This window comes from Agelaius tricolor, unplaced genomic scaffold (assembly GCF_023055355.1).
Source record: "Agelaius tricolor isolate 1412-34295 unplaced genomic scaffold, bAgeTri1.0.p SCAF_16, whole genome shotgun sequence".
Taxonomy (NCBI): domain Eukaryota; kingdom Metazoa; phylum Chordata; class Aves; order Passeriformes; family Icteridae; genus Agelaius; species Agelaius tricolor.
This window is the reverse complement of record NW_027269276.1, coordinates 17,768,952-17,795,726: the sequence shown is the minus strand read 5'-3', so window position 1 is coordinate 17,795,726 and position 26,775 is coordinate 17,768,952. Positions and strand designations below refer to the sequence as shown.

General features: G+C 43.9%; 1 protein-coding gene across 8 annotated transcripts in view; it reads left to right on the top strand.

Annotated features, from left to right (window-relative positions):
• NEO1 (neogenin 1) overlaps nucleotides 1-26,775 on the top strand; it is a 181,581-nt gene that overhangs the window by 53,052 nt on the left and 101,754 nt on the right. For all 8 annotated transcript variants that reach the window (XM_071441906.1, XM_071441903.1, XM_071441902.1 and 5 more), the window contains exons 2-4: nucleotides 470-787; nucleotides 17,492-17,767; nucleotides 23,269-23,422. In XM_071441906.1, coding sequence (XP_071298007.1) covers nucleotides 470-787; nucleotides 17,492-17,767; nucleotides 23,269-23,422 — 748 coding nt within the window. The remainder of the gene's footprint in view (nucleotides 1-469; nucleotides 788-17,491; nucleotides 17,768-23,268; nucleotides 23,423-26,775) is intronic.

The following is a 26,775-nucleotide window of genomic DNA, read 5'->3' as shown; positions in this document are numbered from 1 at the left end:
TAATGCAAACTAGATGTTAATTACAGAACTCTTTGGGGAATACTTAAAATGAAAAAGTAATCATGTTTATCCTGGGCTAGAATAGAAGTAAAAAACCACTGTATGACACTTGCAAGGTGTGTTAAGGCAGAATGGGAGGCTTTCTCCTGAGGGCTGAATTCTTCTGGATGGTTCCCAATCTTGGTTCCACAAACCAAAGGACAGCACTGCTGGGGGGGCACCCACACCACAGAGGCCGAGAGCAGAGCAGGGAAATAGATTTTAGGGATGAAAATGTCTGGGAATCTGAGGGTCCATGATGTGAATAATCAAAGCAGAAAACACTGTCATCAGGAGAGACCGAGCTGGCTGAATGTGTTCAGGGGCAGGATGTGAGCGGTGCTGGTCTCGTTCCAGTATCTTCAAGGAGGGTGTGGTTCACGTTAAAAACTGTGCAAAACTCACCCAAAATTTCTGTGCTGCTTTACAGAATCGCTTGTGAGAACCTTCACTCCTTTCTACTTCCTGGTGGAGCCCCTGGACGTGCTGGCAGTGCGAGGGATGTCGGTGATCATGAACTGCTCGGCGCAGTGCGAGACCCCGCCCCGGATCGAGTGGAGGAAGGACGGCTCCTTCCTCAACCTCGTGTCCGACGACCGCCGCCAGCTGCTGCCCGATGGATCTTTACTGATCAACAGCGTGGTGCATTCCAAGCACAATAAACCTGATGAGGGATATTATCAGTGTGTGGCAACTGTGGACAGCCTGGGGACCATCGTGAGCAGGACAGCAAAGCTCACCGTGGCAGGTAAGGCTCTGCTTGGGAGTGTGGCTGAGAACGTGGTGATGGCAGCTGTGGTGGGTGAGTGATGCCATGGCTGACTCTCACAATTAAAAGGAAATATCATGTACGTGTGGTAAGAGAAGTTTTACAGATTTATAGTTAAGTTTCACTCCCCTCCCTTGTGTTGTTATCATGGGGTGCCCTGGGTTTTGGGACATTTGGGAGGGTCAGCTCCTTACTGTGGCAGCTCCTGAGCTCCAATCAAGATGTCAGGAAGGGATCTCCACCACTGGACAGCAAAGAAGGATTCAATGGACAGACCTTTGGGAGAGGCTAAAGGGTTAAAAGGCAAAAACTCCATTGTGTGGAGGTTTTGCCTTTTAAAATCCTCTGCTCCTGGTGCTGTAATATTTTCTCTATTCAGTCTTCTGTTGTATTTTTGATGAGGTTTTTAATAAACCTTTTCAATTTTTGGAAGTGAGCATCATTTCTCACAGAAAGGGATGCTCTGCCCTTGGAAAAATGGGAAGGTGCTTCCCAAGGAACATGAGCTGGTTCCATCAGCTCAGGGAAACTGGGACTGTGGCTCTCATTGTACTGGCTGGCAGTTGGCATGTGTTCTGTTCCTGTAAGCAGCTTAATGTGGGGTATTTCTCAGGAAATGCTGGAGATCAGCAAAGCTGCAATGAATGGATTAAGAGAAGTGTCAGGTGTCTGAAATCACAATGGAGATTTACCACAGCTTAGAAGGAGGAAGAAAACAGGATTTTGCTTTCTTTATGTATAAATAACCTTAAAATAACTTTCTCTGCTTGTATGTGGAGAATTACCTGCTCTGAAACATTTGGGAAGCTCCTAATAGCAGTGTGTACAATCCCTGCAGGACTGGGAGATGGGTAGGGATGGAGGAGTTGTATTTTTCTGTTTCTTGAGTATCAGGTGTGAACAAGGAAGCCTGAAAAGTAACAATGAACCAAATACACACAAATTTTCCATTAAAAAGCCCAAGTGATAACCTCAGAACCCTTCGGTGTTTTGAATACCTTTTAGACTTGCTATGTGACAGCTTTATTTTTGGGGATAGGAAGCAGTGAGGGAGTGAAGTTTGCAGGTAAAAATAAAGATTATGTCTGGGAAAAGTGATTTGTTCTGTCACTTGCTTATTTCTCAGGGCTTGGTATTGTCAGCTTGTGTCTTGTAAACAATCAAGCAGGAAGAGACTTGTAATTACTGAGTAAGGGTGAGACTTCAAAAACCAACCCAATGAGAAAAACAAGGTAAACTAAGGCACTGTAACTAGAAAAAAAGCCTGTGAAGCCATTTCCCTTTGTTTCTCTAATGATGTTTGCCAGCCTTTTTCAAACAGTTTTTTTTCCCTTTGCTTAATAAATGTCTGGGGGTAATGAATTCTTCCTGAGTGGTGCTCCTGCATCTCCCAGAGCTGCTGCTTCCATCGTTTGTATTCGCATGTTGTTCCCATTAACTTGGCTTGTAGCATTGTTGTGAAACATCAGCAGTGTCAGAAATAGAAAAATTGGGGTTTTATACCTTAAAAGAGTGACTTTGAGAATCTCTTAACGAGGAATAGATTGCCGAGCTTCTTGGCAATGAGGACAATAAAGGCAGTTCTCCCACACTTCTCTGCAGCAATTACCACCTCCTTGCCTCGCTGCTGTCGGGATTAATTCTGCTGCTTTCCACGTGAGAGCCTTCAGCTTCCTGCCTCTGCTATCAGACAGCTCTATATGATCATTAGGTGAGGTTAATGGGGTTAAAAATGAAGGTAAGCCAAAATGTCTGCTGAATTTCCACTTCCATTTTCTCCTAGCTAGGTAGAAGGTATCATTTCAATTGATATTTTCTAAACTGATGGAATCTTTAAGAGCCTTTTAGTACTTGTGGAGGAACCCAAGTACTTGGGGAAAAAAAAGGAACCCAAGAGCCTACTTAAAAAGAACCTACAACAAACAACAATGCAGTTCTGGTGAGGTTTTTTTCCCCAAAAAATCTTAGGTAGAAAACAGAACAAATACAGTCTAGCCCAAGACAAGAAGGACCTTCCCCACACAACCAGTTGCCCCTTTGGCACACATTGGCCTGACAGCTGTGTATTTAGATTATTGATTAATTCCATGCAATAAAAATGGTACTTTTACTGCCCACAGCTAGAGGAAATGCTGGTGACACATGTTGTGCACTGCCTTTTGCCATCCTGTGCTTTGGAAAGCTGCCCCAGAGCATCCTCTGGCTGCAGTGCTGCAGAGCTTTGGCAGATGTGGGTGTGTGAAAACCCATTTACCACCCCAGACAAGTGCCAAGAGCTGGGCAAGACCATGCTGAGTTTAATCCTCTTGGTGGGGAAAAGGCACTTGGGTTGCTGAAGGCTTTGGAATAAGAGGTGGAATATTTAAATCCTGGTTTAGCCTGTTGCTTTTCTTGTCCTCATTTGAATCCCTTAGTTTTAACAGTGGTTTTTAATATTCCTTCCCACTCTTTGTTTTAATTGGCAGCTTTCAGGCTGTGGTGAGCGTGGGCATTGTTGGCACAGTAAGGGTTCCCCTTGGCCTCAAAATTCCAGTGGGAGGGAGCAAATTCCCCTCTTAATTGAGCAGTGGTTCCTCTGCTGTGTGTGAGTGTGGTGCTGCCATGCACCTGATCTCGAAAAGGGAACATGATGGAGTGTAGGTTGCATGTTTTAACAGCTTCTTACTCATTAAATAACTCTTAAAAAGGACAAGTTTAGGGGGGCAGGGCAAGGAAATGGAGTAATAACATGTTGTGTTCCATCCTGTGGATACAGGGCTGGAATTTTCAGTCTTGGAACTGCACAGCTGGTGGATGATGCTGAGCATTCCACCTGCAGGAAGGTGGCCAAATTTGGCTAAGTTTCTCAAGTTATTTAAAGGACTTCCTATATATATATTCTAGTTTGAGGGATCTAATTTTTTTGGGGTTTTGGAACCTGAAGCTCTTTTGCTGCCATAGGATGACAGGGGGTTGATTAGTGAGCCACTGCATGAAAAACTGAAGCCAAAACAGGCTCTGAGTGCCTGGGCCTGGAGTGCTGGGTCAGGGCTTGCAGGAGCTGTGTTAGAGAGAGGCTGGCTGGGATTTCATCAATTTGTGTGTCTGACCCTGCTCTGAGTGTGCTGTGGCAGGGGACTGGGTCATGGCAGCTTCCCTTGGCAATGTGCCCTTCAAGGACCTTCTCTTTGTGTGATGATCCATGAGAAGACTCTGCTCTTTTGGAGAGGTGAGGATCAAGAGGTCCTGTGGCAACTGAGCCTTGTAAAGGAACTGATCTTTGCTGCCTTTAGATTTCCAAAAGTCAGAGGACACCATAAAATATTCCATTGTGAAGAACACTTGAGTTAGTCTGTAACTTGAAATTGCGTGCTGCTATCCCTTGGTAGGAAAGTGTTTGCTGTTCTGCCAGGCTTGTAGTAGTAAATCCCTGATTTTTAGGTTGCAAACAAGCATAAATGTTAGTTTTCTTTAATGAGCAGCACTTTGGGGACATGGGTATCTCTTTCCCACTCAGTGTGAGCTCCACAGTTTGGTTCCTTCAAGCAGATGAAGGTTGAGTTTGTCATCTCCAGTTTCTAAGGGCAGTGAAGGGAGAAGGTGCTCATACAGTCCATGTAATGTGTAGGATTTCCCCATTGTTAGGATGGATTTGAAATAGGGAAAGTCAAAGGAACTGCCTAATTTATGTAAAGCCACAACACTTTAATCAGTGCCTTGGTACACTATGTTTTTTAATTGGCTTTTGAAATGCAAATCTGTCTTTGATACTTAAGTGCTAGTTAGATCTTAAGAAGGGTAGGGGGTTTAAAAAAGCTGCTGTAAAACATGGATTAAAAATAGATTTACAAAGTTTTGGAGATCTGTGTCAGTAATTCATCTTGGAAAAATAAATATGTATGTATTTTAATAAAAACTATAATGACACAAGCTGAAAATATTCCCAGGATGATCTTTCCCCAGTCACTGGTTACTGTGGCTTGGTTAAAGCTTTTATTAAGAGCACAGATGTACCAGGATCTAAAAGTTGGGAAGTGTGACAGGGGCATTGAGTTTGATCATGCAGACTTATTTGCCCTGTAAATCCATTTCAAGACTGCTCACTAAATTATTTGTTTCACCTCTTGTCATCTTCTTTCCCCAAGTGAATCCAGCTGTTTTTCTTCCTCTTCTTCCACTTATCCTTGCATTTGATAATTCTTGGCTTTGAGTTTTGTGTCATTTGCTTGGCTGTGATGAGGCAGCTGTGGCACTGCTGTGGTACAAACTTCAGGTGTGTCTGAGTTACATTAATTCAAAAGCACTTGCTGATAGCTTCTCACTTGTTTTTCCTCACCTCAACTAAATAATCTCCTTGAATTATTATTTCTCATTTAAACACTCGCAGAAATTTTATTTTCAAGCCTTCATTTTGTAATTACTTTTAGAAAAGGTACAGACAAATCACTTCTGTTAAGAAATGCTCCTGCCATGTCAAGTCAAACTCTAAAATACTTCAGAAACCAGAAGGATTTGATATGTGCCTAATAAAAGTGTAGTATCTCCTTTGGAGCCATTGAGCACATTGCAGGGGCTGCACAGGAGGGGGATGTCCCTGAAAGTGACTCTGGAAATGCCACAGTGAAGCTTCACGTGTTGTTTTGGGAGACTTCTGACTTCAAACTGGGGATGCTGGAGTCAGCCCATCGTGCCCATCCCTGGAAGAGGGATTTGGAGCAATTCCAGCCATACTCAGGCTCTTTGTACCTGAGCATGGTGTTGTTCTCTGCTCTGCTGGCCTGGGTAAATCCCCTCCTCCTGCTGCTCCATCTTGCCCATCCACAGCTCCTCAGCACTGCTGTGCTGGGGCACAGGGCTGGGGCAGCTCATTGACAAAAGGGGCACTCCAGGAGTGCAGCCAAAGCTCCTGTGGCTGCTCTCTGTGTGGGGCCAGGTGTCCCCAGGCTGCTGTGACTGTGCCAGGTGTCACAGGGGCCCTGCAGGGAGGAGGGACCTGCCCTTGGTCAGGTTTTGCTGCTGAGAGCTCCTGCAGACATCAGAGAGAGAGAGGGAGTGGACTTTGCTTGGGAAATGGCTCCAGTTTTTAGCTGACCACATTGCCTCTTCAAGATTTATTTGCATCTTGTGTGTGCCCAGCTAGGGGCTCCCAAACTGATGGCTGGAGAGCTGCAGGAGGCCTGCATGGGCTGTGGTGGTTCCTGAGGCTTGGAGGAGTTGATTGAGTTCTGAGCCAGGTGATGCCAGGGTCTGATCCTGCTTCTGGTGCAGCTCATGACACCAGCTCCAGATCCCCACGCTTTGCCTTTTCTCCATGGGCTAATAAAGAATTTCTCTACCATAAATTTCAAGTATTACTTGTTATAATGCACCAAGGTGCTGCAGACCAGGAGGGCAGGTAGAGATAAGGAATTCTGTATCCATTACAGAATGGATGGTAGGCAGTGGGTGAAATTGTCACCAAGAAATCATTCTCCATTATCAGGCCATAAAATCATTATCCAGGCCATTCCCTGAGCACAGCCTGTGGGAGGGAGCAGGACCTGGAGTTCAAGGTAGAGCTCTGCAAAGCTCAGCCTCAGAGGTGTGCTGTGTTTCCTTCTGGGCTGTTAGAGTGCTTAGCTATTGCATATCAATCACTTCTTTCTGTATAAATAATGCTGAAGAGATTAGGATTTTTTTCAAACATTAATTTGAGCTGAAATTTTATCTTTGCTTTTTTTTTACCATAACTACAAGGAGCTGCACAGAAGTAGCCAGATTATTTGGTGCTGTTTGCTCATGTCCTCTGAGAAGTTTGCCAAGCTCTAAAGATTGCAGCTGAGCAGTGTTTTATTTCTCACTAGACTCCATGTGCCATCCCAAAGCGAGAGAGAAGCTCAGAACAAACTGTCCCAGCTCTGCAGAGATGGGGTTAATTTAGGAATAACAGCACATTTTTATCCAGGATTGCACATTTCCTTTAACAGCAAGGAGAAAAAAGTAGTCTTGATCTCATCTTTGTGAATAAAGAACATTCTGTATCTTGGAATTTGAAAAAACCTCAGAGCAGAGATACTTCAGAGGAGGGTATTTAAGAGCACTTAGCCAGTAAGTGACATGGGTGATAAATTTTCCTTGCAGAAATCTGTTTTGCTATGAAAAAAGCATCTGTGTTTTTCATAAATTGGCTTAGATCAAAATGCATTTCTTCATGACAGGTAAATGGCAAAGGTGGTTTTAACACAACTGCAGTTTGTACAGGTTCTGTCAGCTGTTACTGAAAGTATGAGAGTTTAGACACTTAAGACAATAAATACTCTGTTATTTGTCATTCTCAATTCTTGCAGTTCACATTTGTCCAGTTAAAGTAGCAAAGAAAATCCATGTGAGCCTTTGAACTGGTCTGCAGTTCTTGGACTGAAGGCAAAGGTCCAGGTTCAAAACTATTATAAATTTTTAGTCTCAGATTGGGATTTAATACCAGAGTCTCTTGCCATGTCCAGGGCAGAGAAGGGCAGGACCTGCCTGCAGCTGGATTATCACTGGAATCCTGGGGAAAGCCCACAGCAGGGAATGTGAACTCCTTGTTTCAAACTCTTCACTGACATCTAATAACCAAGTCAGAGCCCAGGTGAGGAGACTCTTAATTGCTTGTTTAAAACTAGCTCCTATTGAAAAACACAGGCTTTCTTAAGCTTTTATATTTCAAATTTATTTCACCTTCTATCAAACCAAACCCAGCAGCTCATTGTGACTAATACTATCCCTGTCCTGAATCCTGTGGGTCAGTGAGCCAGTTAAAGCTTATTTGTGCTTGCTGGAGGGTGACAAAAAGCTCTGCTGGGGCTGGAGCAGAGGGGGCACAGGGAGATGTGTGGCACTCGTGCCTGAGCTTCCTGCTTTGGTAATGATGTAACAGCACTGCTCAGAAAAAACCTTGTGCTTTCTAGACTGAAATTCATTCAAGTGCTGTGCAATGCAAGTCTTGTAACTGGCAAAGGGAATATCCTTTGTGCATGTAGTTCATAGGCAAAGTTATGTTCATGCACTTCAGAATAATATAAACTTACTGTAAATCATGAGAAATGGGAGCTCTTTGCAGCATATGTTCCATCTTGACCTTTGCCTTTGAAAATATGGCAGGTGATAGAGTTAATCTGTGGAGAAGCAGGGATTTGGTGGAAGGGAGCTGGGACCAAATCCCTGAAATCCCGTGAGCTGACCTCGGCTGGGGGGTCTGGATGGTGAGACAAGGACCAAGTGACACCATACTGATGGTGCATCAACAGCCCTGAACTAGAAACTTGGCTGAACTTTGTTTAGATTAGATTCTCATTTGTTAATGTTTTGACTCAGATCAGATTTTTCTCTCTCTCTGCTCTGCATGTCAGCACCAGCAATCCCTGTGTAATTCTGTTTGACAAGTTAGCACGGGGCTCGCTCGGAATCCCGAGCTGTCAGCACAGTGATGGTTACATCTGCAGCCTGTGCTCTTCACTCCCTCCCTGCCTGCTCCTGGGTACAATCAGCAAGAGATTTCAGCTTTATTAGTGTACAGGGAAGGCTCTGTGTGCTGGCATTGTTCAGGGTTCTGACTGACTCAATATTGCTTTTTGAAAACGATAAGAAGCTGTGCTATTGCCCTAAGTGAAGGGTGACACAAAAGCAGCAAAGGTAAGAAGTATCAAGGCACAAGGGTATCTCTGATTAATGTTATATTTTTCTGTAACAAAAATTCAAGATGAAGTTCAATGACCCTGAAAAGGAAACAAAATGGAGGAAAAATATTTCGAATAAGGAAAAATTAGGTTATGACATTGGCTAGGGTTCAGTTCAGTGAGGTTAGTTCTTGGTAACATTGTTAAAAGCATAGGATATATTTCATCTTTCACATAAATATGCTGGGAATAAAGATGGTAAAAATTGTTAACTCTCCAAGCCCTATTCATTTGCATATAGAAACCCCTGTTTTGGGGGAACATGTGGAAATGTCTCTGGATAATTTGTATATTTCTGTAAAGGTGTTCCTCTTCCTTCTGTAACAGCTTCTGAAGTTGGCCCTGGCTTAAATGCATTGTCAGTCTGCTCTTAAAAACAGAATAAAAATTAGGCAAAGAAAGGCTCTGTTGTGGAGAGACCTCTCAAAACCTGGTTCTGATACTCTGAGCTTCATGGCCAGCAGCTGCTGGGGGGGTCAGTGGTGTGCTGATGCCACCTGGGCTGTGCTGCTGTTGGATAATTTGCAGTTATACGGCTTTTAGTGTTTGCCTTTATCCTGCCACGCACCCTTGCTGTCTCCAGACACCTCTTTGAGCTGCATGTTTGTGTCTGTAAAAGTTCTTTGTGCTTTGTGTTTGTCTGCTGTTCTGTCAGCCTCCAAGCACCCTGGTTTTGGGGCTTTCTTTGCCATTCACGCATCCCGAGGAGTTTGCAGTGAAATTGTTGCTTATTTCCTGTCTCTAAATGCCTGTTGTCAGGTACCAGCTGTCTTTGTCACTGTCTATAGAGTTGCCTGCAAAAGTTTTTCAGATCTTTCCTTTCTTCCAGTTTTGTGATAAATTTATCCTGACAGTCCTCTCTGTGCATTAATCTTCTTTGAATAGCTTGTTCACATGAGCTTCCGTAATTGATAGCCTCGCCTGGAACTAAAATTATTTAACCTGTCAAGCTCTTTTCTTCCACCACAACCCTCGGATCTTATTCTTCTTTTGTTATGGCTCTTGATTTTGTTTTAGGAAGAGTAATTGTGAGCCTGTAGGCTTCTTATTTTTAGGCAGTCTATTGATGAAGACCTGAAGTTCCTTAAATGATGAGGCAATCTGTGTGCCTTATCTTTAGGGCTCCTCTTGAAATCCCACAGGGCTTTCATTGGTCTTGCTATTAGAATGATCTTCAGCAGCAGCAGCAAATAAATGACTGCATGGTTTGCATGCCCTCAGTTCATTTTTTCTGGCATTAGAATGTTGTTTTAGCTGTTTCTTGGTGTCTGTGGAAGTCAGATTCATTAGCTGCTGCAGCTTTTCCTGCTGCTGCTGCTGCTGGAGCTTTTGTGTTGTTTGGCCCTTGGACTGCCAGTCCTGTCTCCAATTTTCATGATGCTATTTCACCTCCTCCATCAGAAGATCTATTCTTGGTTTGTTTGCAGGGAATGTGAACTCCTTGTTTTGAAACTCTTCATTGACATCTAATAACCAAGTCAGAGCCCAGGTGAAGAGACTCTTAATTGCTTGTTTAAAACTAGTTCCTATTGAAAAACACAGGTTCTCTTAAGCTTTTATATTTCAAATATAAATATTGCTGCACTCCTTGCAGCACCTCTTGAGCCTGACCATGTGCTATGGACAGACATCCCCACCTCACTCCCACTGCTTTTCTTGGAGTTGTGGTTGTCAGTGGTGACCTCTGTATTTTTGAAGATCTTCTTTCAGTGACGTTGTTGCTCCCATTTCATTTCTGAAATAATTTATTCATCTCCTCTTGATATCACCTAACTAGAATTTGGAATTGCTTGTTTTGCCAGGTAGAACATCATATTATGCTGATGTGTTTTCCTTGTCCAAACACCCTCTAAAATTTTTGGATGTGTAGTAGATAAAGGGGAGAAATTGTTCCCTATGAGGGTGGGCAGGCCCTGGCACAGGTTGCCCAGAGAAGCTGTGGCTGCCCCTGCATCCCTGGAAGTGTCCAAGGCCAGGTTGGACAATATTTTCTCCAATATTTTGCTATTTTTCAGTATGTTTTTTTGTGGACCTTGCCCATGTCATCAGATAATTGAGCTTGAAAGGGGCCTTGGGACGTGTGGAGTTCAGTTGTTTGTTCAGAAGAGTTCTGAGGTGCCAGCTGGTCACTTGGTGTGTCACTGTAGTGACAGCACCTGTGTCTGTGGGTGTTACTGATGTGTCCAGTGACATTTTGCTCTCATTCTGGCCAAGGGACACTGGTTTTAATCAGCACATACCATGCTGTCATGGCTGTGTTCAGCCAGGTCAGGATTGTGGTTATGCTCTGACATTTCTCAGTTGTGTTCTGTATTCCACGTACTTCCCATCTCTGTTTATCCAGCAAGGACATTTTTTAGGTTTTCCTCTCTCCATGTTACAATCCTTGTAAAAATCCCCATCCCTTCCCCAAGGAGCTGTCTCCTGCCCAGATTTTTGGTTGTTTCTCCCCTGTCTGCTTTGCCTAGAGCAAGGGGGGAGAATGATGTGCTGCTTGGTGTTTGTAGCCAGGACTGGAAGCATCTGGCCTGTTCCTAATTCAGGTGCTGCTGAACTCGTGTTCTGCAGGACTGTTTGTAATTACAAAGTCTGCTCCATGTGCCAGTGAGATCCATGAAATATGGCTCATTAGCAGCAGTGTATTTTAAGCCATTTCACACCTCTGCCACTCCAACAAATGATGCTGAATAATGTTGGAGAGAAGGAGCTGTGATAATTTAATGAAGTGTCCACAGATGGCTGGACTTATTAATTTTTTAGCAGGGTTGGGGTGAGGAGCTGATGCACTAACAAAATAGGCAGCATCTTTGTGATGGCTGTGCTGCTGAAGGGTAGCAGATGTTGGAGCTGTCCTAACAGTAGGGGATCATGTTCCCATTCTCCAGGACCTCCTCGTGGTGCTGAAATCTCTACACTTCCCAAGAGGCTCTTTGGGGAAAGGAGTTACAGTTATGGATTTGTCATGAGTTCAAATTCGATCAGGCAGACAGGAATGGGGGAAAATTCAAGTGGCTGAAAATTGTGAGCAGTTTGTGGGATCATTCACAGACTAGTTGGATGAATTTCAGATGGAGAGTGGAAGAAGCTGGAGGGTGGAATGTTTAGAGCTGGTGCTGCTGGAGTTACTTTAGACTTGGGTAAGTTAGGAGAAACTTGAATAAAAGTTAACTCTGGGCAGCAAAGGCTTTTCACAGATGGTATCCAGGAGGGAACAGGATGGAAAACCTGCCAGCTGCTCCTGTGCTTTGCTTTTTCCATACTGCAGTAGCAATGGGGGAAAAAACAGAAAACATTTGCTGAGCACATCGAGATGTCACAAGAAGACCTGAAACCAGCCTTGGGAAAATGTTAATTGCACAAACATGTGATGTGTGTGTTTAGAGCAGTCTAATGCTTGTACTAAGTGTTATCCTAAATTCCAGTCAGAGCAGTGGCAACAGGGGGGACACAAGTGAGGAGAACTCCCAGAGGCTTGTGACCACTCCTACAGCCCTGCCCCAGGCAGGAAAAGGGGATTCCTCCCCAGCTTTCTCTTCCCTAGAGATGAAGAGATGGTTCTCATCTCTCCCTTCCCTTCTGCAGTGTTGATGTGCTCAGATGGGTCCCAAAGGGCTGGTAGGGCTCTGGGGGGTTGAGCTGTGCATGGCCATGGCACCCCTGTTAACCAGAGCAGGGTTTGCAGCCAGAGCTCAGGCAGGTGTGACTCTGCAGTTACTGCACTCAAGTGAGCCAGTTATTTAGTAATGGTTGATAATGAAGCTTTTTTCCTTTCAGTCTCCTTGGATATGATTGGCACTGGCTGCAGTTGCAGGGAGGCTGCTGAACTGGATTGGCATCTGGCTCAGGGCAGTGAATTCCCTGATTCTGCAGACTCCAGGAGATGAAATACTGGCTGCATTGAGGGCAGGAGACTCCAGCCAGAATTTTAACCATCTGTGTTTTCTAGGAGCCTGGGAATTATTGCTCTTCTAGGCACATCTTTTTCAGAAATGGAGACAATGAGCCACAAATCTCAGTAAGGCTGAGACTGGGAATGCAGATTGAATGCACCACATTTGCATTAATAGATTGTTCATTCACATTCCTACCATTGCTCTGGGCTTGGATGAGGGGAAGGAAGAAACAAAAGGGAAGGAGAAAAGAGGCACAGAGTTGACTTCCCCACCTTCTCTGCCATTTGCATTGTCCTGGCAGAAATGAGGGGTTTGGGATGCATCTAATCCCTGTTATGTGCATGTGAGTGCACTCTTGCTTATGGGTTCTCCTGCCCGTGTTTAGAGAGCATTCCAAATGGAAAATCATCCTTCCTAAATTTAGTTTATTAACCTGCATTCTTGCTAGGTCAGTAGTATTTTCCTTTGGTGTCCTGAAATCGATACCTAATGTATGTGCACTGCCACAGAATGATTAATGTGTGTACAAACATGAAAAAATTGTCTTCAATGTCAGAAGCCCAAAGTGTCATTTATCATGACATTCATTTACCAAAAGATGGGCTGATGTCTTCAACTGATTGTCCTGCCCCACATGGCTGAGGAGTGGGGGCTGCTCCCTCAGTTAGGAGTGACCTTCCATCCCTGGCAGTGCCCAAGACCACCTTGGATGGGGCTTGCAGCACCCTGGCACAGTGGGAGGTGTCCCTGCACAGGGCAGGGGGTGGCACTGGATGGGCCTTAAGGTCCCTTCCACCCCAAACCATCCTGGGACTCTACTTACTCATCATTAGAACTTCTTGCTCAGCCTTTGTGGTTGAAGTGCTTGGGAAATACCAAGCACTGAGCAAAAAGTATCAACTTTTTAAAAACTTAACTTTAAAAATAGTTGTAAAAGTGTTTGTAGTTTAACTAGACTGAATTGGCTTACATGGTAAAGCCTCTAAAAATGACTATAGAAAGTTGAGGAAATGCTGGCTTAGAAGTTGATAATTGATGTTTTGAAGAGAGCAGCTCTGTAATGGAAAGGTTCTGGGCTGGGAGATGAAGGGATATTTTCTAGTGGCTCACTGCTGCAGGAGGTGTGCCAGCATTCTGGGACCTGCTCCTGGATTTATAAACAGATCTGCAAATTAATAGCAATTAAAGCCTGGGTTTGGAGTGCTTTTTGTAATGCATCATGATTGTTTTGTGGTTGTTTGTTAGCTGAAGCAAAGGGTCCTCCTCCACAGTGGAGGCTTTTAAGCAGTGCAAATTGCCAATAATTGTAGAATAAGAGAAAATTACTCTTTAGGACAAAATTATAGGCTAGGTTGAAATGTATATTTTAAAACCACACAGGACTATGACGAAATACAGGTTTTAGTGGCATTTAAGATGACTTGGAAAATGAACTGTAATTTCATTTCCAGTGAGTAATGAAACCATCTTGAATAAAGCTTATTTAACCTCAGTGGAGCACCTGCACACAACAGAAGGCACAAGGTCTGTCCTGTCCAGGAAATGAACAGCACTTGTCAGGGATTAAAATTAAAGGATATTTGAGCTGTATGTGAGAAATTGCAGGGCTTCAGTCCTCCAGGAACTTTCCTGCTTGTGCCTGAAGTAGGCAGGGTGGGGCTGTACCAGTGGGAGCTGCTGGGAGCAGAGATGGCAAAGGTGAGGTGAAAACAGAAGTGTCACAGGGTCACCTGGCTAAAGGAGGAGACCCAGGATTCCCTCCCAGGATGGGGAAAGAACTGGCTTCATATGCTTCATATGCTCTCTTAGTAAATGAGAATATTGAGAGAGATAAGAATCAGAGGTAATTATGAACATATAATGGGTTCTGTCAAGAAGGAGATTTTCAGAAAGGACAGATGCTTCAGAGCCTGGAGTTCAGAGGCTCAGGGTTAACAGCCTCATCAGCTGTAAGAACAACTTATTTACCCACTGAATTAGTGAGTGTGGCAGAGGAGGAGACCTTGGTACCCTTGCTGTGGCCTCCATGGTCTCACAGGAAGAATTAAGTAATGCTCCAGACTGCCTAATGATGGAACTTGTGAGCACAGTGTGCAGATCAGGCAGGTGCACAGCTACCTTGGGATTGTGCTGGGACAGAGGGAGGGGGGATTCAGGGCTGGGAAAGGTCCCTTGGCTTCTAGGATGGGCTGTGCAGAGCCTCTGAGATGGTTCCATCTTTGGGAAGATCCTTTCAATAGGCAGAGAAGCAGTTTTGTAATATTTCTGTGGATGTGTGTGATCTTAAATGACTCTGGGCACTGGAGTTTGTGTTTCTGCCAGGGGTGCTTGGTGGGAGAGCAGGAGGCATTGGGGTCAGTTGGAGCAAGGGAGGTTCTGGCTGGGTTCAAAGAGGGAGCTCTGCTCCATGGGGTGGAAGAGGTTGCCCAAAGGTTGTGCAGTCTCCACCCCTTGGGGATTTTTGAGGTCTGACTGGACAAATCCCCAAGTTACCAGCTCTGACCTTGTAGCTGATTCTGCTCTGCCTGGGTCCCTTCCTTCCAAAATTATCCCAGCATTCTGCATCTTTAAAGGTCAATGGGTGTTTGGGGATTGAGGGAGAGAAACTAAAGATTGTAGCTTCATTAAGCAGAAGGAAAGTTGAAAGAAAGAAGTTGGATTTTTTGTTCGTGGGAATACCTTGGAGGGACTGATGGATAAATATCAAAGATGCAAAATAATACCAAAACAAGGTCAAGATCAAAGGACTGCAAGTTGGTTGGAAGTACTCTGGGAGGGGAAACTAGAAACAAAGTTTCTTGGAGGAATGAAGTTCTGGAAGGAGTCCCCAGGTGGGACTCAGAGAGGGAAGAAAATCTGTAACAGTTGGAGATGAGCTGTACAGGATTATGGAAGGCACTTGACAGGACAGAAGTGATTTGCATGTCAGGATATATAAATCCTAATCCTAAATGTTAGGATATATGAATCCTCCTCTGTTAGGATTCAGTCTGCTATCCTGTAGGATCAGTCCTTCTACTGGTGCATTCCCAGTGCATTTGTGATAGGTATTAAGTGAGACTTGTGAAAATAGAGGTTGAACTGTGGCAGATTTGATCATTTCCTGTGCAGAATGCTTAGAGTGGGGTGACTGTGGCTGCCTGCCCATCCAGCTGTGCCCTCACTCTGCTCCTCAGCAGGATGGAGAGGAAATGAGATTAAAGTGACTGAGTCAAGATGGGATCACTCCCAGTTACTGTAATGGCAGAACAACCTTGACTTGTGGAAAATTAATTTAATTTCTTGACAACTAAAGTCATTTGAGTGGTAAGAAAAAACCAAACTAAAGTGCTCTCCCTGCCTGCTCCCCATTTCCATGTTCAACTCCCTGCCTTCATTCCCAATTTTTCAGGCTCATGCTCTACCCTGGTTTCCCAGGGTGACAGCCAAAGCTGCCCTTCCTCCTCTCCCTCCTCCTCCTCTGACCTGCCCACTCCTGGATTGTACCTCACCCTTCCCTCACTGCTGTCCTGTGCTATTCCCTGTCCTGGATGTGTCCCAGCTTCACTGGCTGCCTCAGCTGTGGCTCCAGCTGTGTCCCCAGCTCTTCCCACAACTCCTCCAAGGTTTGGCTTCCCCAGCCCAGCTGTGAAGCCATTAAATGGGCTCTGGGCGTTTCTGGAGAACATTTTTATGGAAAAGGTGACACAGGTTGTGCAGCACTGCTGGGTCAGCTCTGTGGTGTGCCCTGGAGAAACTCCAGTCTCAGGCACACTGGGAATGTTCATACACAAATATTTATCTCAGTGTTTACCTTGTGGCCCTGTACTGAGGCTTTTGGGTAAGTGAAGGTGTTTTATAGGCTGCGTTGGAGGAGCTGTGGCTGTTCCATCCCTGAAGTGTCCCAGGCTGGACAGGGCTTGGAGCACCTTGGGGTAGTGGAAGGTGTCCCTGTCCATGGCAGGGGTGGGACTGAATGAGCCTTAAGGTCCCTTCCAAGCCAAACCATTCCAGGATTCTGTGATTATTTGGTCTGTTTGCCTTTACACCATCCATGTTTAGGATTGTCCTGTCAGCTGTTAAGGTTTTTTAAGAGTTGGAGGGCATCTTAATGTCGCCCTGATTTTTTAAGATTTTCTAAGCCTTCTGATGTTTACATTCTTGTAACGAGCTTTCTCACACACTTTCTGTAAATAACTCATTGTTTTGCATTCCTTTATGGAGGAGGAGAAGTTTGCTGGACTGTTGGTTTGTCCAGTGTCATTGGAGAGGTGGCACTTTCACCCTCCAATCCACTGTCACTTTTAGAAAATTATAAATGTTGGAGTCAGAAAATAAACTTCCCTTTTTACCTTGAGAGCAGCAACATGTCCACGTCGTGTTATTTCGTGTCCTATAGTGATGTGAAAAATGTGTATTTTTTGATTGGCTTTTCACAAATATTAAAATGAATATTATATGTGTTGTGTTAGAAAGTTATGCTGTATTAATTCTCTTAAGTAGTGTGTTAAATGTAGTTTTAGGTTATAACATAATGTTAAAATAGAAACTATGCTATGTAGGATACTTTTTTTTCTAAAAAAAGACTCGCACTGAGAGAGCAGCCACAGGACACCAAATCTTTCAGAGAAAGAGAATTTATTGCTCCATTGTCAGGGGAAATAAACTTCTTCCTCCTTGCTCAGGTAGGATGATGCCTTTAGGATTAAGATGAAGAAGCTGACACTGCCCAGACAGAATGCTGTGTTTGAATGGAATTTATGCATCATGGATGAGGTGTATGAATATGCAACAGGCTGTTGTGTTTAAGGGTTAATCCTCTGTTAACGTGGGGCCTTTTTTGGGCCTGTGCTGCCCAGAAAAGGTACCTGGATGTCCTTAACTCTTTGTCTCTATTGTCTCATATTGTCCTAATTCAAATTGTCCAAATTATTATTACTCTAATTATATTCCTATTTTTATAACCATTATATTACTATTAAACTTTTACCATTTGAAAAACAAATGATCGGTGTTTTTCACAACGACATCTTAACTTTTCCAAAACTCCATTCTTGAGTCTTGACTTGAACTTGCAGTCTTTGTTGCCCTGCTCAGCACATCTCCAACCCGTTATTCCTTTCCTTTGCCCGCAGGTCTGCCCAGGTTCACGAGCCAGCCGGAGCCCACCTGGGTGCGCCGCGGGGGCAGCGCCGTGCTGGGCTGCGAGGTGACGGCCGAGCTGGCGCCGCTGCTGCGCTGGGAGCGCGAGCGGCAGGCGCTGCCCCCGGAGCCGCGCCTGCTGCAGCTGCCCGGGGGGGCCCTGCTGCTCAGCAACGCCTCGGACAGCGACGCGGGGCTCTACCGCTGCCTGCTCGACACCCCCGGCACCCCCAAGTACAGCGACGAGGCCGAGCTCAGAGTCCTGCCAGGTACCCGGGGTCCTTTCTCTGAACCCGAGAGAAGCGTGCTCTTTGTGAGGGTCCCCAGGATGAGGGAAGAGATGAGAGTCTGGCTCCGTGTTCTCAGAAGGCTGATTTCTTACTTGATGGTATTCTATTATTGTTGCAGCCTGAATTGCTGCTAGTAAAGTGCAAGGTAAAGAAGCAAAAAGGGCCTTTGCATAATATCCACAGATGTTGAATTCAGCTGTGTGGTGAGATGTTCCAGTTCCACACCCACACACCCCCCAAGGTCCAGCTCTCTCCCCCAGGGGCCTCCTGGCTGCCCTTGGTCTCCTTGGGGTGATAGGTGGTTTGTTAGATGGGGGTTTATCCATCCCAACAACAGGAGTTTAGGTTGGATGGTTAAGGAGAAGGTGAGTCATGAAGTAAGCATGATAAAAAATCAGGGGCTGGGGTTTAGTTGAGGCATAGCATTAAAGAGGGGGAGAGTCCTCTTTCTTTAGCTTGAAAGGTTCAAGCTGGTTCATAGCTTCTTAATGATTAGGATGATATTAGAGAGAATCAGATTTCAGAGTTAGCAAGTGGGCAGTACAAGGATAAGGGCCAGTCAGGGAAGTGGGAGGGAGTGGCTCAGGAACACCTATATTCAGACATAGGAACAGGGGAAGGAGCCAATGGGGTGTAACTTAGGAGATGTCCCCCCAGGGCTTCTACATATTATATTTAAAGAATGCTATACTAAAACTATACTGAAGAAAAAGAAAGGATACATCAGAAGGCTTAACAAGAATGATAATGAAAGCTTGTAACTGACTCCTCAGAGTCTGACACAGCTGGCTGTGATTGGTCATTAAGTTAAAACAATTCACATGGAACCAATCAAACATGCACCTGTTGGTAAACAACCTCCAGACCACATTCCAAAGCAGCAAACACAGGAGAAGCAATCAGATAATTATCATCTACATTTTTCTCTGAGGCTTCTCAACTTCCCAGGAGAAGAAATCCCAGCGAAGGGATTTTTCAGAAAACATCACAGTGACAGAGATGCAGAGAAAAGAATGAATAAAACAATTCTTATCTCATTGGCTGCTCCTGTATTGTGCCAAAGTTGAATGCAATATGGAGATTGTTAACCCAAAGTGAGGGTGGTTTGTTTCTTTGGCCTGTCAGGGCCAAGCAGGCTGTCAGTCAGCAGAGAGTCACAAGATTTTTGGGCAGTTGAGTTGGGTGCTTGTGCAGATTCAGTTTAGATGTAATGTAATATAGTGTGATATAGTATAGTATAATAGTAATGTAATATAGTGTAATATATATGTATAGTATAATGTTTGTATATATTATATATATATAATATATATTTTTAATATATTATATATAATATATAATATACATAATGTAATGTAATATGGTGTAATAAATATGTATAGTATAATGTGTGTATATATAATATATATTTTATATATTATATGTATTTATATATATTATATATAATTTATATGACATACATAGTATAAAGTAATATAGTGTAATATAGTGTAGTATAATAGTAATGTAATATAGTGTAATATATATGTATAGTATAATGTGTATATATAATATGTATTTTTATATATATTATATATAATATATATGATATACATAGTATGATATAATGTAATACAGTGTAATATAGTACAGTATAATAGTTAGGTAATATAGTGTAATATATATGTATATTATATATGTATAGTATAATGTGTATATATAATATGTATTTTTATAGATATTATATATAATATATATGATATACATAGTATGATATAATATAATACAGTGTAATATAGTATAGTATAATAGTAAGGCAATATAGTGTAATATATATGTATAGTATAATGTTTATACAATATATATATAAATATACATAGTGTAATGTAATATAATACAGTGTAGTATAGTATAGTGATTCTATAGTATAGAATAATACAGTATAATACAGTAATTAATTGGCCCTCTGAGATCCATGGAGTCAGATGCATCACTTCCTCCCCATCATTGGGGTAGCCCTGCCTTTACTGTAGGTTGCCACTGCTGCTCTCTGCACTGAGCTGCTCCAGGCCCTGAGCTCTTCAGGGCTGGGCACTGGAGACACTCTCAGGCTGCTTTCCTCTTCAGCTTTTAAGGCATTTTGGGGAAAAAAATTAAAAGCTGCCAGTAATACACTTCCATTGGGATGTGTTACAAAGGGGGAACCAACTCTTCCTTTGAGTAGAAGTGTTTGGGGACTTGTACATTTTTTTCAGGTTGAATCCCATGTTTCAAACCTTGTGGAAGCTTTGCAAAGAAATTGGTGCTTAGTCTGTCACTCTTGGGATGCTTAAGCTCAGGTGGTTTTAATTCTTCCCATATTCAGGAAGTTCTGACCATCTAAACATTGGGACCTTTGGGGGAGTCTTCAACTCAGGGTCTTTGTCCACAGGCCCTGAGCTTTTCACAGTGGTTGGAAACAGGCTGGAGACACTCACAGGCTGCCTTCCCATATTTAATGGTTCAGCTTTTAAGACATTTTGTGGAAAGATTTCTTAAAATAAAACCCCAATAATATACTTCCATTGTGACATGATACAAAATGGGAATTGACTGTTTCTGTGAGTATAAAAGTTTGGGGATTTCTAAGTTTCTCATGTTGAATCCCATGTTTCAAACCCTGTGGAAGCTTCACAAAGAAATTGGTGCTTAGTCTGTTGCTCTTGGGATACTTTAGCTGAGGTGCTTTTAATTGTCCCAGTATTCTGGAAACTGATTGTCTAAGCAATGAGACCTTTTGGGAAGTCTCCAACCCTCAGAGGAGGTGACATTTTATTTTGGAAGGTTCAGCTTTGCCTGTTGTGCTGAAATGTTGAGATATTTTTGTTAGAACAGAAGTCCAGTGCTGATGTAAACTGTTGGCACATTCAGTGTGTTCTGTTCCCAGTGACACCACCAGCTGTTTTAATCCAAAGGTTTGAAAAGTGACCAAAAATAGGACAGGAATGTGGGTTGTGCTTTCCCAAACTAGGGAAATAGAGGCTGTGTTTCCTAAGGGCTTCCTTAATTGTTCCCAGAGCTGTCTCTTCCGGATTGGAATTCTCCATGTTGGAATTCTCATTCAGTTGTTACTCTTGGAGAGCTGCTGGAGGGACTTGATGAGTTCCATCCTGGCAATCTCTCAGGGTTAGGCTGGACAATGCTGGGGTTGGCCTCACCTGGAGCAGGTGGACTTGAGGCACCTGGGGGCACCTCCAGGGGTCCCTTTCAAGGAATAACTCTGTTTCTTGGCCCTTCTCTACTTAGAATACTAAATTATTCTGTAAAATACCCCAGTTTGTACAGTTACAGCTCTCTTTTGAAATTGGGGTGTTGGAAATGAATCATCCTTAAAGTAGGACTGTTCCATTCAGTTCTTTGGCCTCTCCAACTAAGGATACAGGGCTTGAAGAAAAGCCCTTTAGGAAAAGATTGATTGAATTCCTGTAGTTTATATTGCCTTCATGTTTCTGCAGCCCTTCAAATGCTGAGGATTTTGCTGATTTTTTTTTTTTTTGGATACTGAAGATTTCTTGAAAACTTCTGTATTACACTGATCTTTTGAATCCTTTTTGGCTGCAGCTGTAGTTTACTTGCTTTTGTAATGTTTTGCTGAAAGTGATGAAATAGAGCTGTGTTAGGGAATTTAAATGATGCTGTTTCTTTGCTCCATCATGAATCCAAAAGTATTGATGGTGAAGTTTGGTAAAATCCCCTTTTTTAGAAAGTGGGATTAAGCTGTTGAAGGGAAAGCTCCCTTAGTCTTGAGCAGCCCCATAATTGATTGTTTGGCCTGAGAAGTATTTGAAAGAAGGATTTGGATTAATCTGTTCTTTATTCACTTTATTCCTCATTTAAATGGTTATCTGATGTGGGGCTGACAGTGAACCCCAGCAGTGCTTCCCAGGCTTTGAAGCACACCCAGCACACTCCTGCATCCCAGGGACTGACATCCTCAGACAGTGTTCTGCTGCTTAAACGTTCTGCTTTGGCTGATACCAGGCTGCCACTGAGCAGAGAGATGCATTTCTGAGCTCTGCCACTTCACAGTGGGTGCTTTCAAACAAGGACTGCAAGGGAAAAATGGCACTTAGCTTTGGGATCCAGTTTCCTTTTACCTGGGAGCTGAACTCCCCCCTCCTGGGAGCTTGGAGCAGTGGCAGTTGTGTCTGCAGGGAATCACCCTGGCTCCTGGCAGTGTAGGGATGGCTGCCTGGAGGAGTTGGACCCCTGCTCTGCAGCCTGGCTGCTCCATGGGCTGCTCCAGGTCCCTGGCACTTCTTCCCCACGCACAGCAGGGCAGGCAGAGCAGTTCCTGCCAGGAATGTGGGCAGAGCTGCAGGGATGGGGCTGGCTGATCCAGGACTGCTCAGAGCTTGGCTGCCTCTGCCTGTGCCAGCTCCCACATGGCATTTCCACCTGTTCTGCTTCCCCCAAGTGTCCTGGCACCTCCTGGTGTTGTGCCTTGGGGCTCATGTGTGCCCTGAGCTCAGTGCTGTGAACACTCAGTTTTATTTTTACTGTTTTGAGCTGAAGAACACCAAAACAACAACTCCCTGAAATCCCTGTGAGTATCACCTCAGGTCCAAGTGAGTGAGAGAGCAGCCAAAGATGTGTGTGATGAGACACAGAGGGTGCTTCATTCAGGGAGCAGGAGTAGAGTAGGTACAGAATACTCTGTCCCCATTTTAGAGGGCCAGAAATAATTTGGGGTTTTGTCCAGGTGTGGAGCTTTGCTGCCATAACACCTTCAAACAGCCCTCAGAGTGCTGGCAATGCAGGGTGAGCCCCAAGTGCAGCTGCTCTGTAGAGCTCACTTCATCTGGGCACAGTGCAGGGCACACACAGAGGGTACACCCTGTAGTAGGGACTGAGTAAACATGTCAGTGCCTCCTCTTCTTCTTAAGGGTGGGAAGAAAAGGGAACAAACCCCACTCAGCCTAATCCAATGTAGAACCACTTCAGAGGATTCCCTGTTTTCATAAGGATGGAGAGCTGCAGTGGGGCATTTTTTTGTGTTGTTCAGCATGTACATTCCTTGGTTGTTGTATTTTACCTGGGGTCAGTCACTGCTGCGATAATTTAATTTTCCAACGTGTAAAAGCACTTCCTCAGGAGGCTCCCTGATGAAGCCCAAGGCTTGCTGGACAAACTCAAACCTGCTCCTTTCTTTCCTAAATCTCTGCTACCTGGTGGAAGTTCCAGTTTCAGAGCTGTACTTTTGAGCTGGAATAGTTTCCCAGGGAGCTGGAAGAGTGAGAATCCCAAAAGTGGGGAATCACTTTGCATGTCTGGAGGAAATGGAAACCAGGCTGGGAGAGGCTGTGGGTGAGGCGGGGATGGAATCCTCCGGAGGGGCAGGAAAGGAATGGGAAGTTTCATTTGTGATTTTGTTTGGCTGGTTGGATTTTGGTTCCGCGGGTTTCTGGTGGCTTTTACCATGAGTTTGCCCCCGGTGCCAGCTGTGTGCTGTCCTGTTGCAGATGCGGAGGAGCCCCAGAAGCTGGCGCTGCTGAAGCCGCCCTCATCCCTGAGCCGCCTGGCCGGGCAGAGCGCCCTGTTCCCCTGCGTGGCCGCCGCCTTCCCTCCTCCCCTGGTCAGGTGGACACGGAACGGGGAGGAGCTCCCCAGCGATGGGTGAGTACCGGCTGTGCCAGCCCTGGCCCTGGCTGATGGCAGCAATCCAGCTGGAGGCAGCCTTTGGGCTGGTGTGTGCCTTCCTTTGGGCGTGGAACCTGCAGAGCACAGCCTGAGCTCACATGCTCAAGGCTCAGTCTTGGGATAAGGGAGACTTTGGAACCAGTTTCAAGGTATTTTTTTGCAGCTGTTTGAAGCCAAGAAATCTTGTCTGAAACAGGGAGGTTATTAAGAATGGATTATTTGTAGACTGGCACTGGAGTAGAAGCAACAATTGAGGGAATAAGGACACTGCAGGAAAAGGAGGATGACTTGGGGTATTCTGAGTATGAGGCCCTGAACTCATTCTTTCTGCAGTGGAAATGTCCACTCTGTGTCAGAATGTCCCACAGGAATGGAAGAATAAGTGTTTAAAGCAAAATGACACATTTTCTCATTAAAATAGAATGATAAAACTGCAGGCATGATGGCAAAAAAATCAGTGAGCTTTCAGAGATGTATAGAGTGAGAACTTATACATTGTCATTGCTGGCATAGTCAGGATAATGTGATAGGAAATTAAAGTAGCAGAACAAATCTTATCAAGGCCATTTTTGTCTGTGTAATGAACATGCTTCCTAGAACCAGGATTTCACACAGTTATTTGAATGTTTTCCATGTCCCTCAAAGTCAGCAGTGAGATTAATGGGGAGCCAAGTTAATCATGGAACAAGGAGAGGTAAATTGTGACACAGAAAGCAGCCAGAACAATGCTCAAGTCTCTGCAGCACCAGGGATATAATATATCTCTCTTTTGGCAACTCTTAAATTAAAAGAATCCAGGGGCTGGTAATTTGAACTGTCTTTGATGGGAGGCTGCTGTGGGAAATGACAAACAGCCCCTGAGAGATGGTGCTGTGTCAGTGTGAAGGCACATGATTTAAATTCAGGGGGTTTTAGAAATATAAGAACTCACTCCCCTACAAAAGCTGGTGCAGACTCATTAGAGCAGCACAATCAAATGGGGTGAAATGGCAGAATAAATGTGCCTGGCAAGAGCTGAATTTGTTGTTCTTGTATGTAAAGTGATGTCATGTCACATCTTTGGGAAGTTTTGATGCCCTGTCCTTCTCTAGGTTGTGGCACATTCAGGGCACAGGGAGGTTAAAGCTCTCCTTTTATTTTCTTGATTTTTGAGACATAAAGCCCAGATTTTCCCACCACTGAATACAGTACTGTTAATTCCCTTTGGAATTTGCTTCCCTCATTCTCTGAGGTTACCATGATAACTTCTCAGGGCTTCACAGGTATTTTCTTTTTCTCAGAACTCAGAGTGAGAAATTGTTCTGGAGGGGTGGAGCATAACATTAGTAAATATACTTGAACTTCAAATGTACACAATTTGAACCAAGTCTAACCTGATTTTTCAGAATATTTAACATTAGTTTTTAGTGGTTTGCCTTTTGTTACAAGAGTGGGTTCCAGTTGACTTTTTGCAACACTTAGCTCTTTCCTTAAAGTGAAACATGTGCTCATTGTGGGCTTGAGTTTTTTAAGGTAGGTAAAGGTAGAAATTTGATCTTTTTCCCCTCTGTGGGGTAAACTTTTTTCATTGTTCCTTCAAGTGATCAAACTGAGCCAAAGCTCCCAAGTCTGCTGCTTGTGACTGTGGCTGAACAGGGCAGGGATTCAAAGAGCTGAGAACAGAGACCTCTTAAACTCCATTTACCCCCCAGCTATTGTGTTATTGGTGTGAATAGAATAACTGGAAAATCTCCAGAAATTAAGATTCTTTGTTGGAGAAAAGCCTGCAGTTACTGTTGCTAAATAGCTACCTTAGCTTGTTATGCATGGTCTGTTAATGTAATTACAAATTAAATCACATTTAATTTGTATTAAAATCCCCTTTTGATATAAAAGTACGACTTTCTTAGCATGGATTTTCTTTATCCCAAGAAAAAACTGATTCTTTTCATCTGGGCAGGTTTTCATGTCCTTTCTGCCTGGGAAAAGCTCTGAAATCCCAGGTTTGTTTATGCACACCCCCACCCCAAACATTACCATACATATATGTAGGTATAGCCATGTATAATGGGACATTTCTGTGTGTGTGTCTGCCCTTAAGAAACAAAACTCAGACAGCATGGGGAGGTTATCCCTAATTTTGACCCCTTGTTAAAGGGTTTTACACAAAACCTTATTTTACTTTTGTCATAACTGTGGTAATTAATTAATACCAAATAGAATGTTTGCCTTTCAAGTTGTATTCCTAAGGAGAATATGGATGGGAGCCTGTATTTATAGGAAAATAGATGAATTTTAAGGATAGGGAGTGGTGGGGTTTTGGTATTAAATATTTGTTATAAGATCTGGAGAAAAGGGAAGGAGATTAAATTTGATGAATTATTTGTTGAAGACTGCAATAAGATTTATGTTAATGGATAAATATGAGTAAACTTGAGTGATGGCAGCCTTGGCAGTTGTTCAGACAGCCTGTAATGCAATATATTGTGAAATTAGTTGCTGTGATAAAATATTTTCCAAATTAATTAGAGAGTGAGAGGAGGAAGCTTTGGGTGTTGGGTGAGAAATGGAAGTTAACTCAGTGCTCCAAGTTTCCATTGGAACAAGGCTCTTAGAACTCCAAGGAGTCCTTCTGAACTCACTAACTTGAGGATTTTCAAAGAACTCTGATGGAGAGACTGCTGACTTCTTGGTTCTCCATAAGGAATGCCCCTAAAGACTAAGAAGCTTTCCTTGAATTGGTTCACTGCTCCAGCTTGGGATCTTCATATTTTAGAGTGTTCCCAAATCTCCACTGTCTGTAAAGAAAGGAACAGACTAAACCTGCTCTAGGAGCTCCCAAAACCAAGGGGAGGCTCCAGCCTCGTGTGTGAGCCATGGTGGCAGGTGGCACATGGACAGGTGTCATCCATGGGCTCTGCACTGGAATATCCTCCTGCTTTTCCAGCTGGATTGGCTCCATGGACCCCAAGTCAGTGCTGTCTCTGCCAGGAATGTGGAGAATGCTGAGGGAAATGGAAGGAAGCAGGGAAGGCTCTGAAGTGGGAAGTTATTGGAATAAATCTTAGGCCCTTTATGGAAAACTTCCCAAAGTGAAATCTCCAACATTGCCTGGTGCAAAAGGTTAGAATGGAGGTGTGAGTGGCTCTTCAGGTTTGAACCAACTTGGAGCCTTTTTTACCCTGAATATGTTTTATTTCAGTCCCCATTCTGGCTGAGGATCCTGCTGTGTGAAGGGTCTGTTCTTCAGCAAGTGCAGGAGTCACTTGGTGCTTTTGGCAATTCCTCACTTGGGAAGGGAAGTTCCAGGTGGCTGCCCAGGTGGATTTGTCCCCAGAGCTTGGGACACA